General features: G+C 39.4%; 1 protein-coding gene across 1 annotated transcript; it reads left to right on the top strand.

Annotated features, from left to right (window-relative positions):
- Positions 1 to 1,470: 1,470 nt before the first annotated feature.
- On the top strand, positions 1,471 to 4,543 carry LOC104163381 (riboflavin kinase-like; the record flags this gene model as incomplete). The annotated part of the gene is made up of 3 exons (XM_009702378.1): positions 1,471 to 1,622; positions 2,723 to 2,825; positions 4,419 to 4,543. Coding segments are annotated over 3 exons (380 nt in total), but the record flags the coding sequence as incomplete, so codon positions are not given.
- Between the last annotated feature and the right edge of the window lie 15,892 nt (positions 4,544 to 20,435).

Genomic DNA, 20,435 nt, shown 5'->3' with positions numbered 1-20,435 from the left:
AGTGGAGAGGTGCGGGAGCTCGGTTGCTGGTGGCTGAGCTCGTTTCAACTCGGAAAACGCCCAGCTGACCCGCACAATTCCGATATTGGCATGATTTGCTCTTTCTGTGAATACGCTTTGCTTGTTCTGTGTTAGGTTTTTTGGGGGGTGTGTGTGTTTTTGTTTGCTTTTTTTTTTTTTTAGTATTGCTTACAGCCTTGTTCACTCATTTGTGTTATTTTCTGACTTTCTGTTAAATAATTTCTTTCTGTTCACTTTTTTGTTAGTTAGCTCATCTGATGATGATCGTGATGATTTCCAAGATGCTGAGAAGTGATCATGTGCACCATCGATGGTGTTGTGATATGACAGTTTGAAAAACGCCCGTTCTTATAAACTTGTTGGACCTCAGAGTAGAACAAGAGAGGGAGCAGGCAGTGGGAGTAGCTTTAAGGAAGGAAATATAAAGCAAATAATGGAGAGACTGAAAAGGAGAGCAAGTGCAGTTATGCTAAAGACAAGTATATTTTCCCATGGCCGTTCTCTTGTTTGATGATCAGTATAAATACAGATAGAGGTGTAATTTAAATGGATTTCAGCCTTTTCTAAAGATAGGCTGAAGTCAGCAGGGATTTTGCACAAATCCTAATAGGCAAGAAAACCTCCTATAAAAAATGTTGAGGTACTGGACATGTGACAACATCTGTTAATACAAACTTAGTTTTTTTCTCTTGATTGTTTATATATGGCTTATTAGAATCAGGGAATGTGGGAGGGAAGTTTTTTGTGCTTATGAACTAGGATAGAAGTCCACTAACTGTAAATTCTTTAAAATTGGCTTGAAACCTTGTATGAAGAGCTCTACCCATGTGTGAAGTTAAAATAGGACATTTTTTTGGCTAAAGGCTTGGATTTGTTTGCCTCAGTCAGAAAGGAACCTACTTTATTTCTGTTTTCTAAGGATATCCCCAAAAATCCCCAAATATGAATAAGCTAAAAGGCAACATGAAAAAATTGGCAGGTGACTGAAATAATAACTTCATTTATTTTTACATATTTTACTTACTAAAAAAAATTATTAATACTTAAGTAATTCTAAGACGCTACTTTACAGTGCAAAAGAAACTTGATTTTTCTCTTCTTTGACCATACTAAAGCAGTGATAGTTCTAGTAGTGAAATGTATTCAGACTGCATATTTTAGTTCATTAATTTTAACTATAGAATTAACTATTTAACTATAGAATAGAATAGAATGTATATAGCTATGAAATTGTATGTGTAGGAGATGTGGTAACTCTGGTATTACCACAGAGACTACACTTTATGAGGCTGTTCTCTCTTTTATAATTTGCAAGTGGCAAGTGGTATCACTATGGTCATCAGTGTTCTGCTTGTAAATAGCACGTAGACAGAGCTTGGCTTTTAGATATTTGAAAATTCTGTGATGTCCTTTACTTACATAAATGTACACTTTCTAAAATTTTTGCAGCTAACTTTTCTGAGCAAGTAGTCGAAAGCTTTCCATCTGATATGTCTACTGGTATATACTATGGATGGGCCTGTGTTGGAAATGGAGATGTGCATAAAATGGTTTTGAGCATAGGATGGAATCCTTTCTATAAGAATATTAAGAAATCAGTGGTAAGAATTTTGTTTTGTGTGGTACTTTGATTACAATAAATGAGCCAGACATTGACTTTGAATAAGATAGGCAGAATTTGATCCATAAGTGACATTAGAAACTCTGTTTGCTGTTAGAAATGTATTTGGTATCCATTTCAAATGTTTGTATGCTGGGGAGGAAAAAAAAATCTCCCAAAATCTCTCGGTTGCCATAGATCATGCAGCTGTAGATAAATAAAGTTTATTTTCATTTACCTCTTTCACAGTTACTTAAATGCTTCTGAGATCAAAACTCATATTTCCAAAGTGGTGTTGCTTATTGTGCTGATGGCTTGATAAGCACAAGCTTAATAGATGTATTCAGTTTAGTGGTTATGAGAACCCTAGAATGAGCTGGAACATACTAATCTCTCATCCTCTGCAATCCGTCCACATTTAAAGTACAAGATTCTTGATCATCTTAATTTGTAATGATTGTCTAGGAATTCTTCTCTTAAATGGTGGAATCCATACATGTGGTGCTATGACTTAATATACAGAATCAAGATCCAAAAATAGTAACGAGACAGAGCTGAAATCCTGAACTGTGGCATCCTTGTTTTTCTTCCTGTCAGGTGTTGGTGCTTTTACTGAGTCTTGCAGAACTTGGTTTTAATTGCTAATACTTGGAAGCAGTTTTATTTTGACATGAATCCTTGCTTCAAAAATAGCTGCCTTCTCCCTTTTTAGTGTTTTATCATTCAGTTCCTATGAGTTTCTTGTAAAAGCTCTCTTAAAACAACTGTTTCAATCAAATTCATTACAGTTGTTTGGGCTCAGCAACTTAATGATCAAACAACTCTAGGCATTATCTGTGATTTGCTGCCTTGAAAATCTTACCTCTGAAATAAATACCACAATGTTCTTAAATACCATGCAAAGTACAATTCTGCCTACTAACATAATCAAAAGCTCTAGCCTCTTAACCTTGCGTTATACATGTTAGACTAAACATCTCAGTTTTCCTGAAACGTATGTGAGAAAATTTGAATTAGAAGTATTAGCTCAACATCCTTGCAACAAGGGAAATAAACTCAAAATGCATCACGATAATTGTCAACGTATTTCTCTTCTTTTAGGAAACACACATTATCCACACTTTCAAAGATGACTTTTACGGAGAGATTCTTAGCATAGTCATTCTTGGATATATTCGGTCAGAAAAAAACTTCAGTTCTTTAGGTCAGTATTGCAGGTCTCTTAAGCTAATGTGTTTTTTGTCATAGTCTTACATATTGAAAGTACTGTGTCATTGTTCTTTCTCTGTCTTCATAATCAGCTGTTTCATGTAGGGTAGCTGTTTCTCATAATCAGCTGTTTCATGTGGCTGTTTCTCAAGGGTAGAGAGGCCTTACAGAGAGATCTGCATAGACTAGAGAGCTGGGCAATCACCAACCACATGAGATTTAACAAGGGCAAGTGCCAGATTCTTCGCCTGGGATGGGGTAGTCCTCGTTACAAATTGGGAAAGGAGAGGCTGGAGAGCAGCCCCATGGAAAGAGGTCCGGGGGTTTGGGTTGGTGGCAAGTTGAATATGAGTCACCAATGTGCCCTGGCAGCCAAAAGGGCCAGCCATGTCCTGGGGTGCATCAGGCACAGCATCATCAGCTGGTCGAGGGAGGGGACTGTCCCACACTACACTGCGCTGGTGTGGCCCCACCTTGAGTGCTGTGTGCAGTTTTGGGTGCCTCAATGTAAGAAGGACATTGGACTGTTAGTGTGTCCAGAGGAGAGGGACCAAGGTGGTGAAAGGCCTTGAGGGCGAGACTCACGAGGAGCAGCTGAGATCAGTTGATTTGTTCAGCTTGGAGAAGCAAAGGCTGGGGGGTGACCTCATGGCAGTCTACAACTTCCTCATGGGGGAGGGTGAGATGCTGATCTCCTCTCTCTGGTGACCAGTGACAGGACACGAGGAAATGGAATGAAGCTGTGTCAGGGGAAGGAGAGATTGGACATTAGGAAAAGGTTCTTCACTGAGAGTGTGGTTAGTAACTGGAACAGGCTCCCCAGGGAAGTGGTCATGGCACCAAGCCTGTCAGAGTTCACGGAGTGCCTGAATGACGCTCTTAGTCATATGGTTTGGTTTTAGGTAATCCTGCGAGGAGCAGGGAGTTATGGCACCAAGCCTGTCAGAGTTCACGGAGTGCCTGAATGACGCTCTTAGTCATATGGTTTGGTTTTAGGTAATCCTGCGAGGAGCAGGGAGTTAGACTTAATGATCCTTATGGGTCCCTTCCAACTCGAGATATTCTGTGATTGTATGTCTTACCTTTGGCTTTTCAGTGAAATGATTTTTTAAGCTGAATCTACTGATACATGAATTGGTCATACTAAAAAAAGGAAAATCCCACAACTTCAAGACTGTCAGTATTTATTTATTTGAGTCTAAAAATTATGTAGTCATGTCAGTCATCTGTGGAGTAACTTGAAAACCATGAGCTTGTTGTAAAAGCGTTAATCTAGTCTGTCCATTTCTTTCAAAAATGCATATGTGTTAAAACTGAAACAGTTAATGAAATTCTGTTGACTTTTTTGATAAAATGTCTTGGAACAAGGAAAAAGTAGTGCTTACAGCAGTGAAAAGTGCAACGCGTGTCAAAAGCATAAAAGCATTTGATTTCAGAAACAGAGAATGTTGCCTTTCCAACTTCATAATAATAAATGTATTCTGCCCTGTTTTCTGATATTCTGTAGTACACCCTTTTTCACTTGCTGTTGTGTGTTTGGAATTCAGACCAGCTTTTAAATACTGCTTTTCCTACTTCTCTTTTGCAGAGGCACTCATTTCAGCTATTCAAGAAGACATTGAAGAGGCAAAAAGACAGCTAGATTTACCAGAACATCTTAAACTCAAAGACAACTTCTTTCACCTTCCAGAAGGCAAAACAGTAAACCACTAACCAAAACCATGTGGATTTTTTTAATCTCTTGGAGTTCTTTACTTTGCACTACCATGTAGCATGTATCATTTGATATATGATGTAGGTGTGTGTACTAACTCTGACTGAGATGGAGTTAGTTTTCTTCATAGCAACTCATATGGTCCTGTGTTTTAGATTTGTGACTAAAACAACAAATATAACACACTAATGTTTTAGCTGTTCTTGAACAGTACTTGCACGGCATCAAGGCCTTCTCTGTTTCTCACTCTACTCCCGTGGTGAATAGATTGGGGCTGTGCAAGAGACTGGGAGGAAACACAACCAGGCAAATGACCTGAACTAACCAGAGATATTCCATGCCATGTAACAGTCGTGCTAAACAGTGAAGTGGAGAGGAGATGGTTTATGAAGGTTGACCGTCTTTTGTGGTTGTGACAAAATCACAGAATCGATTTGGTTGGAAGAGACCTGTGCGATCATCGAGTCCAATCTTTGCCCTAACACCGCCTTGTCAACCAGACCATGGCACTAAGTGCCACGTCCAGTCTTTTCTTAAACACCTCCAGGGATGGGGACTCCACCCCCCCCCCTGGGTAGCCCATTCCAATGCCTAACGACCCTTTCTGGGAAGAAATGCCTCCTCATTTCTAGCCTAAACTTCCTCGGGCACAATTTGAGACTGTGGCCTCTTGTCCTATCACTGGTTGCCTGGGAGAAGAGGCCAACTGTCACCTTGCTACAACCTCCTTTCGGGTACTTGTGGAGAGCGATCAGGTCTCCCCTCAGCCTTCTCTTCACCAGGCTAAACAACCCCAGCTCCCTCAGCCGCTCCCCATCAGACTTACCCTCCAGACCCTTCACCAGCTTTGTTGCCCTTCTCTGGACTCGCTCCATCACGTTGACGTCTTTCTTGTAGTGGGGGGCCCAGAACTGGACACAGTACTCGAGGTGCGGCCTCACCAGTGCTGAGTACAATGGACAATCACTTCCCTAGTCCTGCTGGCCACTCTATTTCTGATACAAGCCAGGATGCCATTGGCCTTCTTGGCTACCTTGACACCCTGCTGGCTTATGTTCAGCCGACTGTCAGCCAGCACCACTAGGTCTTTTTCCACTTGTCCGCTTTCTAACCACTCTTGCCCCAGCCTGTAATGCTGCATGGGGGTTTTGTGGCTGAAGTGTAGGACTGGCACTTGTTCTTGTTGAACCTCATGCCATTGGTCTTGGCCCACTGATCCAGTCTATCCAGGTCTCTCTGCAGAGCCATCCTACCCTCAAGCAGATCAACACTCCCACCCAACTTGGTGTCATCTGCAAATTTACTCAGGGTGCCCTCAATCCCCATGTCCATATGGTCTATGGAGATGTTGAACAGCACTGACCCCAAAACTGAGCCCTGGGGAACACTGCTAGTAACCAGCTGCCAACTGGATTTAGCTCCATTGACCACAGCCCTCTGGGTCTGGCCATCCAGCCAGTTTTTTACCCATGGCAGGGTCCACCTATCTAAGCCATGAGCAACCAATTTATTTAGGACGATGCTGTGGGAGACTGTGTTGAAGGCCTTATTAAAGTCTACCTAGACAACATCCACAGCCTTTCCCTCATCTACCAAGCAGGTCGCCTTGTCATAAAAGGAAGCCAGATTGGCAAGAGGGATCTTCCTTTCGTAAATCCATGTTGGCAGGCCCTGATCCCCTGGTTGTCCTGCATGTACTGTGTAGTGGCACTCATGATGATCTGTTCCATAACCTTACCCGGAACTGAAGTCGGGCTGACAGGCCTGTAGTTCACTGGATTGTCTTTCTGACCCTTCTTGTAGATGGGCGTTACATTTGTTAACTACCAGTCTGCTGGAACTTCTCCAGTTAACCAGGACCGCTGGCAGATGATTGTGAGTGGTTTGGCAAGTTCTTTTGCTAGTTCCATTGCTCTGGGGTAAATCCCATCGGGGCACATAGACTTATGAGAGTCTAATTGCACAGCAATCACCAACCATCTCCTCCTGGATTATGGGGGCCTCATGCATCTCCCCGTCCTTAACTTCCGGCTCTGGAGGCTGGGTGTCCTGAGGACAACTGGTCTTGGTATTGAAGACTGAAGCAAAGAAGGCATTGAGCACTTCTGCTTTTTCCTCATCCCCTGACACTACACTACTCTCTGCGTTCAGCAAATGATGGAGACTCCTTGACACTCCTTTTGCTGCCAGTGTATTTATAGAAACCTTTTAAAATTATCTTTAACTGCAGTGGCCAAATGAAGTTTTAGTTGAGCCTTGGCCCTTCTAATCTTGTCCCTATATGTCCTCACAACATTCCTATATTCCTCCCAAGTAACCTGACCTCCCTTCCAGAGATGATATATTCTCTTTTTATTGCTAAGCTCCAACCTAAATTCTCTGTTTAACCAGGCCGGTCTTTTTCCCCGACGACTTGTCTTTCTACACGCAGGGATGATCTGTTCCTGAATATTAAGCAATTCCTTTTTGAAGCACATCCAGCCTTCCTGGACTCCTTTGTCCTTCAGGACTGTCTCCCAAGGGACTCTCTCAATGAATCTCCTGAACAGGCTGAAGTCTCCCTGCCCGAAGTCCAAGGTGGAAGTTCTGTGGCCCTCCTTACTTCACCCAGTATTGAAAACTGTAACATTTCGTCATCATTATACCCAAGATGACCACTGACCATCACATCACCCACTAGTCCTCTGCTCACAAACAGGTCTAGCAGGGCACCTCCTCTAGTTGGCACATGTACCAGTTGTGTTAGGAAGTTATCTTCCACACGCTCTAGGAACCTCCTAGACTGCTTCCTCTGTGCTACATTGTATTTCCAGCAGATATCTGGCAAGTTGAAGTTGCCCACAAGTACAAGGGCCGATGACTGTGAGACTTCTGACAGCCTCTTGGAGAATGCCTCATCTGCCTGTTCATCCTGGTTGGGTGGTCTATAACAGACTCCCACTGTAATGTCCACCCTGCTGACCTTCCCCGCAATCTTCACGCATAGACACTCAACCTTGTCGTCATCTTCATCATCATCAATTTCAGTACAGTCAAAACACTCCCTTACATACAGTGCTATCCCACTGCCTTTCCTGCTTCGCCTGTCTCTTCTAAAGAGCTTATAGCCATCCATTGCAGCACTCTAGTCGTGAGAGTTGTCCCACTAGGTTTTCATGATAGTGACTACATCGTAACTTTCCTCTGCACCATGGCTTCCAGCTCCTCCTGTGTGTTGCCCATACTGCATGCATTGGTGTAGATGCACTTTAGCTGGGCTAACGATTTTGCCCCTGACACAGGCATGTTACCCCTAGGTTCATCCCTAGTGAGCCTGGTCCTATCCCCTTCCCCTTGGGAGGTGATGAGTGATTGCCTTTGGATCGCTTGTTTTGTTTTCTTTTTTCCTTTTTCAACTTGTCCTTAGCTTGTTAATCTATTTTTATCTTGACCCATGAATTTTCTTGCTTTTATTCTTCCGTTCTTCTTCCCCTGTTTCACTGCAGGGGTGTCGGGGAAGTGAGCTAGTGGCTGCATGGTGCTTAGCTGCCTACCGGGGTTATCCTGCAACAACATATTTAGGTAATTGTGATTGGAACTGAACACTAAAACCACACAAATGATTTAAGTTTGTTTGTTTGTTTGTTTGTGTTACTTAATCATTTAACCAGTCATGCAAAAGGTGTAGAAGGCTGTTTTGAGTCTTTACAGGAAAATTGTGAATCTGAATGTTACCAATCATTTAGAGATCTTAGCATATGTGGAACAAGACCAAAGGTGACCTCTTCTGCCCTTAAGGTGTGAAGAGTTAAATACTTCAATGAAGACTGTCAGTGTTTCAGACAGAGAATGTTATTACAAACTCTTTTCCAAACTTTTTTTTGTAAGTAACAGCTTAGAAAATTTTTATATTGATTGAGTCAAAAGTTTACCTGTGGTGCGGCAAGCCAATGATCAGGTAACAGCAACAAGAATAATTCACTATAGTTCCTATTTTTTATATGCTATACAGCTGTGGTGGTTTTAGGTGTCATTTTAATTGAAATTATTTATTGCAATTTTAATTGAAATAGAGGAAATTACTATTACTTATTGAATAACTGGAATGTGAGATAGATACTTCTGCCTAGTTGACTATGCATATGACAACACATAATTTGTGTAGTTCCCTTCTGAGGAAGTGTTTCACTAAAGTTCAGGAAATGAATGGCAGGGAGAAGGTTGATACGCTGCAAAAGTTCAGGCTTAAAGGGTGCAGAACGAGTCTAACAGTATTTCTGCTCTATGGGCCCTAAGGCAGAGGAGTTAACTAAAGGCAACTGCATTTTGGTTACTGCTGACAATGCCTTAGATGAGGAAAACTTCTGGGTTGTTCACTATACTGAGAGCAAAATGAATGACTTCAAGGTTGAAGTTAGAATCTAAGGCACAGGAAAATGCTTTAAACCCTCTGCACTAACTGCACGTAAGTTCCAGACTTTTGGCTGCAGATTAGTGAAAGTCTTTGTGGATTAAGTCATGGTGGTCAGGTGAAGTCCCTGGTGACTGGAAAAAGGGAAACATCGCACCCATTTTTTTTTAAACGGTAGAAAGGAGGACCCTAGGAGCTACGGACCTGTCAGCCTCATCTCTATGCCTGGGAAGATCATGGAACAGATCCTCCTAGAAGCTGTGCAAAGGCACGTGGAGGACAGGTAGGTGACTCCACACAGCCAGCATGGCTTCACCAAGGGCAAGTCCTGCCTGACCAACGTAGTGGCCTTCTGTGATGGGATGACTGCATCAGTGGGCAAGGGAAGAGCTATGGATGTCACCTGTCTGGACTTCTGTAAGGCCTTTGAGACAGTCCACGACAACATCCTTCTCTCTAAATTGGAGAGACAGGGATTTGATGGATGGACTGTTCACTGAATGAGGACTTGGCTGAATGGTTGCATCCAGGGAGTAGTGGTCAATGGCTTAATGTCCAGAGGGAGACTGGTGACAAGTGGTGTCCCTGAGGCATCCATACTGGGACCAGTGCTGTTTAATATCTTCATCAATGATACAGCCAGCTAGATCAAGTGCACCCTCAGCAAGTTTGCTGATGACACCAAGCTGAGTGGTGTGGTTGACATGCCTGAGGAACAGGAAACCATCCAGAGGGACCTGGGCAAGCTCAAGAAATGGGTGCATGTGAACCTCGTGAACTTCGACAAGGCCAAGTGCAAGGTCCTGCACCTGGGTCAGGGCAACCCCCAGTATAAACCAGCCTTGGGGATGAAATTGAGAGCAGTCCTGAGGAGAAGGACTTGGGAGTACTGGTGTATGAAAAGGTGGACATGACCCGACAACATGTGCTCACAGCCCTGAAAGCCAACTGTATCCTGGGCTGCATCAAAAGCAGCGTGACCAGCAGGTCGAGGGAGGGGATTCTCCACCTCTACTCCGCTCTGGTGAGACCCCCCCTGCAGTACTGCCTTCAGCTTTGGGGCCCCCAACACAAGAAGGACATGGACCTGTTGGAGCGAGTCCAGAGGAGGCCACGATGATCAGAGGGCTGGAGCACCTCTCCTATGAGGAAAGGCTGAGAGAGTTGGGGTTGTTCAGCCTGCAGAAGAGAAGGCTCTAGGGAGACCTTATAGCGGCCTTCCAGTATCTAAAGGGGACTTGTAAGAAAGATGGGGACAAAGCTTTTTGCAGGGCCTGTTGTGATAGGACAAGGTGTAATGGTTTTAAGCTAAAATAAGATAGATTTAGACTAGATATAAGGAAGAAGTTTTGTACAATGAAGGTGGTGAAACATTGGAACTGGTTACCCCAGAAAGGTGGTAGATGCCCCATCTGTGAAAACATTTAAGGGTGGGTTGGATGGGGTTCTGAGCAACCTGGTCTAGTTGAAGATGTCCCTGCTTATTGCAGAGTGGTTTGGACTAGATGACCTTTAAAGGTCCCTTCCAACGCAAACTGTTCTATGATTCTTGGAATAATATATGAACAGTTGAGTAGATACAGAGTGTTTATTGCGAGTTACTGAGGCCTTTCCCACTCTGGATTGTTTGCACAGATAAATAGAGGTTGTGTAGTCAAAACTGATAGTAATTTGGAAAATAATTGTTAAAATTATATAATATGCATGTACGTATATAATGTGTGTGTGCTTCCAAATCTGCTCACCCCACCCCCGTAGAATTTTATGAATTTCCTCCTTGTTCGATTGCATTCTGATCCTGCGTTTCACTGTGGTGTTTCAGAGAGCTTGATCAAGGTAGCCTTACGGGAATTCTCTGTGGTGGGCGCTGGCAGCCTGCCAGGGTTCTAGTTCATAGTATTTTAACTTGCAGGCAATCTCTTGTGGTATTTGGGAAAAGGCCTTGAGCAAGTCAAGGAGTCCTCATAGCTGTGCAGGACTTCAGCCAAAACTTGTTTATTCAGATGAATTACTCATCAGTTCTGTTGATGGCAGATAGAAGGGATAAACACCTCTTGAAGGAGGAAAGAATGATTTCTGTAAAAGCAGTTACTATAATAAGCATCATTTTGACCAGTGTTGCTGAGGTTGTTTATAAATTTAACTCTCCAATGACACTGAGAGTTTTTTCCTAACCATTGCCTGGACATTTTAAGCACACTTGGGACTTTCTAGTAGGAAAATATTAAAAGAAAATTATTTTACCTGCTGTCAGAAATACTTTAAAAAACGAAACCAAACCAAACCAAAAACCCCAAAACAGTTTAATGGACTTTTACTGTACAAATGTTGGAAATCTGTACAAGAATTTTCTTGAAAGTGAGTTGTTTTTATCTCCACTTTAAAATGGAGGGATTATGGGAGAATTTTTTTCAACTTTTTTTTCCCCAGTGTGGAGAGGCATTCTTGAGTGTCTAACAATGTCAAGATCTTGCTTTATATTTTCATTTTCTGGAAGAACAAATAGTAGCAACGTTAGTCAAAGTCATATCAATGACATATTTAAAGAATAAATCTTTATTGATTGTGGTGATACAGCTAAGCTCATAGCTGCCTTTTTAAATTTTTTTTGGCAGTGGTTTCATGTATCTGTTGTGGAAATCATAGTGCCTTAAGCTGATTGTCTTAGAAACACTATTCTCTAACTGCTAATGGATACTACTATGCAAAATTCATTTCATCATTTGGTTTTAAAACACTGTACTTGAGGGTAGAGAACAGGAGCAAAAGGAAAACTTGAGAAACTTAGTTTGCTCACAGCTCTCACCTGAAGTGTCAAGTATGTGTGGAGTAAAGTAAAAAACTCCTCTTTGTATGTTTGCCTTCAGGTTAGAGAAAATGTAATTGCGTTCATTTGGCTGAGTATACCTATCTCTGTGCATTATTTAATATCAAATACTGTATATTGATTTTTAAGTTCAATACATGATTCCTAGCACAGTATAAACTTTATGAACAGTTATATTTTTGTATTATGTGCAAATAACTATTTCAATTTAAGTTGTGACACTGTACCATTAATAAAAGAATGCAACTGAGAAAGTAGCAATGCTGCTTATCACAGGTTTTCTGATTGATTGTATTATATGTGATGCCGATCATCTGTGCGTATTCCTTAGCATATACTGAAAGAGGTGCTGCAGACTTCTTTCATTATGGCACTTAAACTTCCAGTTTCAGGGAGGAATGGAGAATTGTTGTTCTTGCTTACAAACTTGGTGCTGCATTATTTATGTTCCAGTTGTTTGCAGTTCTTTATTTGTAAGGCAATATGTGAACACCAAGTGAGGCATAAAGGTCACTGAAATTGTTGGAGTTGAAGTAATGTAAGTATTTCCAGAGTTTCATATACTTTTTAAATAAAGCCTGTGGTACATTTTAATTGACTGTCTCCTGATGAAGTCTGTTACTGTTCTGAAATTGAGTTTGTTGACAACGTGAGAGTAACAGTGTAAGAATTTTTTTCAAATGCATATAGGTGGTAATGGTCTTATTTTGATAGCTGTGGCTTTAAACTATCTGATGTTCTGATAGCCTAAAGAACCTGTGCTTAGCAGATGTTAAAATGCAACATGCCTTCACAGTTAGAGAAGGTAAAGGCGGGAAGTGCACAGACAAATAGTCTGCAATAGTTATTCATACAGGCTTCTTGTACGGCTAGCTACACTTTGAATTTGGAGTCTTCCTGGAAACAGATATGGAACCTGTATTCAGTTGGTATCCTTTTTACTTTAGAACAGATTCCCTATGTATACAACATAATGTTCTCGAAATCTACCCGAAGATGAAATCTAACTTTCTAAAACTTGGAAGATCAATTAAAAAATCCTGATTTTTAAAATATACCTATAAAATTTGAGTAGTTATGTTAAAATTGTTATTGATGTGAATGTATTTTCATTTATTTTCCATAACTTTTATTGTGAACATGGACATTGTAAAACATAGTTTTCCAAATGAATACAGTGAATTAAAATGCTGAAAAAGAAAGTGTCGTTAGTAGCATTTCTACTAAGGAGTGGCAGTAGTGTGAAGTCTAGTTTACTGGAAACTCCGTGGATGGATGAGGATAGTAAAGGAGGTGCAAGGGGAAGGAAGGAAAAATCAGGAAGACCTTGAGATGGAAAAAACCTTGAGAAACAAGAAGGTGAGAGAAATTTGCCAAAGGTAACAAGTGTGAAGTCTAGTTTATTGAGATTTTTGCAACCTCATTTGCCACATCTGCATTGAGAGGTTGTACTGAGCCAAAGGAGATGAAAGTTCTTACTCCTTTCACTAGTTGCAGGTGTGTATCTGATACCTGTGGCTAAATATAATAATCACAAGACTGCAGTAGGTGAACTTTGAAAGTTAGCTTAAAAAGACTTTGTACTGTTTTGATATCTTTGATACCTTGATATTTTGGTAACTTTGGTATCCTTCTTAGCCATTTCTAAATTGCTATATGGAGATAATAGTTGGTATGCTTTTTAATTCTTATTCTGCCTTAGACTTCTAGCAATTCTTGGAAATAGTTTATTCAGTTTCTAATCTGTAAGAATCACTGCTTTGTTGTATAATAGTAAGGGTTATTGCCAGTATTGCTGTTCAGTAACTTTTGTGTCTAAGGAGGCTTCTGACAATGACTTAGTTCCTAGGGTACTTTCCTTTGCTGTGTCTAGCATGGTTAGGTGTCTCAGTCCTATGCAAAGCTTTGTAAGGGTGATTGCCTAAAAAATGCAGCAGCAAAACCCATTCAGAGGTTGTTTAAACTATCTAAAATTAAAGTGTGTCTGAAAACCAGTCCCACTCTGGGGATTTTTGTTCATTCTTTAGGACATAGGGCAGCTGCGTCCTCAGAATTCTATAGCCTGAAAATAGATTTGTCTGTACCTTTTCTTTCAAAGTTTAAAACTGCTTGGTTCTTTTAGAAGTCGAGTGGAAAGAGTTGCATCCTGTTGAAACGAAGAAAGTTCACTCAGCAAATTAATTACCTTTAAGCAGGTATTCTTTATTAGCAGCGCTGGGGTCACACTGGGGATTCTCCACTGTCAGTGCTCCCAACGACTGGTCATTCTGGTGTTGTTTATGTTTACAAGAGTGTTGCATCTTAATATCATAGTCCGCCTTTTCTTAGAACTAATTAAATATACATGAGCTAATTATTGGGCGTTTTTGCTACCATCCAGTGTCCTTTTGTGGCATTACAGTATCTTTGGTGGTCGTTTACTTCCTCCAGTGGTCTTTTCATAGAGTTCATCACTTGTCCTTTTGCTGAACTCTTCACGTTGTCAGTTTCTTGGACATGCGTAGAAAATGAAGGCTTACATAGATACTTTGTTATAAAAAATCTTACAGTGAATCACTCTGTTTTATCTCTCTCTTGACATTCATTAGTTCTTAGCTAGTTTCTAATCTAACATGTTGTCCTTCACAACTTGTTTTAACATCCTTTCTCTGTTTATTTCAGGTAAGAAGAGAAAACATGGTCTTTGGTACATATTTCACTAATTATTTAGAAATCAGTACATACTGAAAAGTGCATGCTTTCGCAACTCCTTTTCACTGTTCTGTTTCGGTTCAATTGTTTAAACATTCATCTGGGTCAGGGCAAAGGTCCATCTGCTACAGCTGAAAATGAATCAAACCTGTATCTTGAAACACATTAATCTGGCTCAGGCTTCTTGGGGAAAAGTTTCTGTCATACTTTCACGCTGTTTATACGTAGACCTTTATTTAACCTCTATGTGGTATCCCTAAAGTTGCACTAGGAAAGAATGTAATGTGTTGTGGATATGTCGTAAAGATTACTGTTTGTGTTAGATACAGTGGACTCTTCGGTGTACTTTGGTATTTGTCATGGGTCATACTGTTGTTCTAACAGCACAGTGTCCATACTGTAGGTGTGTCTTCAAAAGTTAAATCCCTAAGAACCTGTGCTTGAGATTTCTGTTTAACACTCAAGCACTATAGTTTCCAAGGGTTCAGATGTTCTACTAGTTTTCATTCTGGAACTGAAATGAGATTGAAAAAAAAATCAAAAATCAAATTGCCTTCAAATTTATTTTATAATGAATATGGTCTATATAGGGCTATAATTTCCCTCCCTAATTTTCTTGTGTTTTTCTGAAGGGAGAAGAAAGATGTAAGAGAAATTATAAACAGAAGGCCCTGCTTGCTGGATGGTTGGAGAACTTGCATTATCTGTGGCTCTATGGGAGTATTTGGATAGATTTCTGGCCTATTTAGATTTTTAAGGGGACTAGAACTTTATAAACATTGCCAAAAATGACAGTTAATGTATAATTAATTACATAACTTAAGATACTGAGTTTATATAATGGTCATCTTCTGTAATATTTGAGCATTTAGTTTTGCTTTATTTTTTGTGGCTCAGAGTGGCAAAGTGCTTAGTATCTTTTTTTATTTTGTTCTGAGGTTATTATTAGCTTGCTTTTCCATAGTGCTAAGATTTGTCAGTGAAAGAAGGTAGAATTCAGTGCCATGAATACAGTAACATTTATATTTGGCTTTTTTTTTTTTTTTTTTTACTAATGATGAGATACTTCAGTGACAAAATTAGTTTTTTACATCTGAAAAAAAAAAGAACTGGGAAATAAAGATGATGCTAGGTGTCAAGAAGGAGGAGAAAGGAAAAATAATTGGATGAGGGTTTTAGACATGACATGCAGTAAGCAAGGACTGAGGAATATAAGAAAAAAAGATGAGCAAGAAGAGCAAGAACTATTTAGTGTAATGTTTGTTTTGTAAGTGTGGCACCTGAACTCTTTTTGAAGAAGAAAATCTGCTTGTCTAGATGCTAAATAGACAGTATAAATGAAGAAGAATAAAAGAATACTTATTTCTCTTTTTACTATTCGATTAAATGTGTAATATAAACCTGCAAAGTCATGCAGAGAGATAATTACTGCATCTGTTTTGTTTGTTAAGGTCTGAGAAGAGAGCTCCCTCCAGCGTAAACCTAAATCTAAGAAGGGATGATGGGGGAAAAAAAGTAGTAATTACTGCCTACTTTGTAATGTATCTTCTCCAAGGGAAAAATTGTCTTTTGTCATGTTAACAATTAGTAAAATCACAAGAGAGATGGTAAAATCAACCAACATGTGTTAGGCAACTTCCTAGATATTTCTGATCAGCAGGGAACAACCAATAAAGTAGGAACATATCGTACCTGCCTTGAAAGGAGAACAGAAGTTGTATGTGCATATGTTTCCTGTTAATTTTGCATCTTAACACCTATAAATGTATCTAGTTCATTGTGAGTATGTCTGTGTACAGTCAGAATCTTTAGTCATCTGCTGTTTGATGTGATAGCTTATTATTGTCATATATATGTACTAATTAGGAAAAAAAAATGGAAAAACTTCTTAAAGTCTTTCTGTTCAAAAGTGCTTTTGAGCCTCTAGAATATCTGTCTATTCTTCGTCAGGATGCATGTCTGATTACTCCTTAAAGTTCAGGGTTGAAACTACATGTACAGATAAGAGGTTGAGGGGAGGTGAAAAATCAATAGTTGGTTCTGGTCTACTCTGAAAGATATTCTTCTGCCACCCTGCTGTCCTCACTCCAAATGAGTGGCTCAAATGAACATAGATGACCTAGGTAAAATAGCGATGACTTATGGATAATCAGAATTTTTCTATAGATAAGTTTTAAAATGGAAATTTGATTACTAAGAAAACATTTTTTAATGCAAAAATATGTATTTCTCTTGAAACACACGTTATTTTTCATGAGAAAACCAAATGCCTCAAAATACCCATTGGAAAGACTTCTGCGATAACTTACACAATTAAGTTTATTGTATTTTCATTCCTATCTTTGGTTTGAAATTTCAGTCTGACTCCTCAACAGGAAGTCCTGCAATTGTTACACACAACCCAAAGGCAAATATGTGGTGTACTGGGAGAATGTAATCTGATCAGGGAATAGCCTGTCAAGGAAGGAGTCTTGGACCTCAAGACACTTGAAATGTAACTCCTACCATCTACTTTCCTCCACCTTCTTCCCAGCAAAATTTCAGGGTAGAGTCTTGAAGAGAAAACTTTTCCCTATTTACATAAACTCTGTGGAAAGAAAGCGTAAAGAACACTGGTAGCCTACACTTTCCATTGAAATTGTATTAGTGGATTACATGAGGGGTAAGTGGGTGGTAAAACTATGTAGGAGATGTGATTTTTATGAGATCTTTTGGGAAAAAGCTTTCCTACTGAAAGGGTAATGAGAGCGAGTTGCCTAGGAGAAGGGCAGAGAAAATTGGTGAAGACTGAAGGACTGTAGAAACTCCATGGATGAATGAGCATAGCAAAGAAAGAGGTGCAGGGGGAAGGAAGGGCCTTGAGGTGGAAAAAAGCTTGAGAAGCAAGAGGGTGAGATAAATTTGCTAAAGTTAACAAGAATTTCAGGCTGATCAAAAGAAAATTTAGGGAACACTTGAATGGAAGAGATCCCATTTGTTTTTGAAAGATACTTGTTTCCTTTGGGACATCTTTCTCACTATGATGTGTGAAGGAAAAGGCAGGAGAAAGAAGAATTCGCTTTGTGGCAACTAAAGATTTGTGGAATTGAACAACTATGGATTTGAATTTCTCTGTCTTTTTTCCAGGACAGAATGTAAATGGCTTAGATACAAGAAGTCCATAAAATAATCCAGAAAAGCAGTATTTCCTTTGTGTGCTGTGTTCTCTGTATGTTATTACTGACTTCCTTGGCTGTACTCCGTTTTCCATGAAGTTTCTTTAGAAGTGCGAGTGACTCATGAATGATTTCCTTTTGTGCCAGTTAACTGTTAAACTTTATTTTTCTTGGTCTCCCTGTGGACTCTTAGCAGGGAGTTTTAATTGTCAATGCTGTAAAAGTGACACGGCTCTGTGCGTCACTAAGTTTGGGTGTCCTTGACCACTATTTTGAAACTTCCACTTAAAAAAAATAATAACCTTGAGTGTGATTCTCTTCCTCATATCCTTTCTCATATGCTTCTAACTTAATCAGTTATTTACTGTTCTCCTAAGAAGACTGGTTCACCTTCAAGGCAATTATCTGCCATTTTGTAAGACATGCACCTTGTCACCGTACCCATGCAGCATAAAATCATGCATGCTGCTGCATGCATGCCGCCATCTCTTAAAAATAGGCTTATCATTTGAATAGTCATTTGAATCCCTCCCAAAAAGCACTGCTTATTTGGGTGGAGAGAATTTACTAGTACTGCGTGTCTCCTGACAAATGGTGTCTCAGCTCTGCCTGTGCAGCTTTAGCAATACAAGGAAGTCCTCTTCTGCTTTTCACATCCAGGATCCCTGACTGCTTGTGACAAGCTCCGAAAGCCAGAAGGAAAGTGTCAGACTGCAGAGCAGGAGGAATCAGAAAGTATGCAGCTGATAACTGAAAATATGGTTGAAAATGGTGTACTCAAACCACAACAAAGAACCTCTGAAAAAAGAATTGGCATTTGAAAAGAATTTGGAGGTGAGGGGTTTTTTTTGGTTTGCTTTTTTTTTTTTTTTGGATGCGCACTTAGAAATGCAAGTTTGTCCCAGTCTGACTTGCAAAAATTTAGACAAAATTCTTTTAAGAAACAGGTTTTTCCAAAATAAGTGCTGATTTACATATGTTGTTGGTGTTTTTCTACAATTAAGGTTAGCTTTAAATGCAATAAACTGTTTTCATAAAATGATGATGAAGTTAGTCTGAAAGCCCATAATCAAAAATCTCATTACATCTATCACATTTGTTTCAGACTACTCAGGTGTAGCTAGGATTAAACCTTTGAAATGTGAGGAGAGATTTCAGGTCAAAGGAATTCTTACAGTTGTGTTATAGGCCATTAACAACAATAATAAAGCATATTGTTAATCCAAACAAGTTTAGGAGAGCAGGATAACACAGTCTCTTTCAGTATGAGCTTTCAAAATTTCAAACAAAAAAAAGCTTTCAAACAAAGCTTTTCAAATTTTTCACTCTTCTTTCCCTCTTCCATTTTTTCAGAACTTTAACAAAGCAGAACTTGAATTAAAGTGACACATAACATGCATCTTTCCAAAGCACCTTGGCATCATATAACTTTTGATAAACATAGGTCCTTATTTTGGCTTTTGTGAAATCCACATGACTTTTAATTCCTCTCTCTTACTGAAAGTGCAATGATTAAAAGGTTGAAATTCAGGTGGAAGAAATAAACCTCTCCATAAAACTTCTTCAAACATACAGATGGAACTATCCTGAGGTCTTTAATAATACTTCATACAAAAAATTCCACCGAGGCGTTGAGCCATAAAAACTAGGTATTTTCATACAATTCCTTTGTAGACACTAAATCTAATTAATTAATTTATAGTTGTAGAGCAGCTTTTAACTGGAAATCTAAAGGAACTCTGAGAGTGAATGAAACTTAACAAATAACAGCAATTTCAAGACAGTTTTGTGCAAAGAATTTATTCTTTCACAACAAAGGGCCATAAAGAGCATCGTTTTCTTTAGTATGATGAACTATATTTCTGTAATAATAATAAAAAATCACATTGCTGTGTTCCTTTAAGTTACATTTCCAAATAAGTGCTAATTATCCCCTTAGCCATTGTCTGAATATCCTGAGCCATTTACAACAGAAATGGAAAAGCTGCTTGAGTAGATGTTCTCTGTTTAAATCACTGAGAAGGTAGTTAAAAAGGCAAAAGGAGTCCTTTTTTTGTGAGCATGTTTATAGACCATATTTCCCTTTGCAGTAAACCCAGAAGTGTGTGTGTACAATAAAAGAGTATTTGACAAACACCACAGTAAAGAGTAATCAGAAGTTGATATATAAAAAAATTTAGTTATGTTTCGTATGAACTGTGAATACAATATAGTTACCTGGAGTAGAGTCACAATCAGAAATCTTAAAACATCGTGCCATAGATGCACAATTTCACTGGGAAGTAGGAATGTGTTGGCTTTCAAGAACACAGATGCACCAGATGATACCAATGAAGAAAATCTGGATAAAGTCAGCAAACTTACCTATTCTATTATGTATTGCTGAGTAACTATAATCACAGAGTAGTAAACTACTGGCAGCCTATCCCAATGACATTCATCGGGTAGATAAATACAACCATCTTGTTTATATCTGCACATTTCTAGTAGTGATTGGCAAGATTCTCAGTAAGTGTGTGTGCGTGGTTTGAAGCAGAGGTTGTATTAGTTATAATGCACACAAATACATATTGGGAAAGGGTTTACTCTTCACACAAATGCACAGAAACATAATCTCTTAACCAGACTATGCCTGGAGTGTTACTTAAAAGCTTAGCAAGGATTTATGTAAAGCTTTAAGACACAATGTTTTTAGAAACCATTCTGCTCTCACAGTAATTGTCATCTAAAATCTCAGCATGCTAAGAAGTAACTAAACATACTTAACTACATTGCTGTAATTTAATAGGAAAAGCAACAGAGCAGGAAATTCATAAATTAGTAAAGAG

Source organism: Cariama cristata, unplaced genomic scaffold (assembly GCF_000690535.1).
Source record: "Cariama cristata isolate BGI_N322 unplaced genomic scaffold, ASM69053v1 scaffold4106, whole genome shotgun sequence".
In the NCBI taxonomy this organism is placed as follows: Eukaryota; Metazoa; Chordata; class Aves; order Cariamiformes; family Cariamidae; genus Cariama; species Cariama cristata.
Note: the sequence above shows the minus strand (reverse complement) of the source record. Positions and strands in the feature narration are given on the sequence as shown.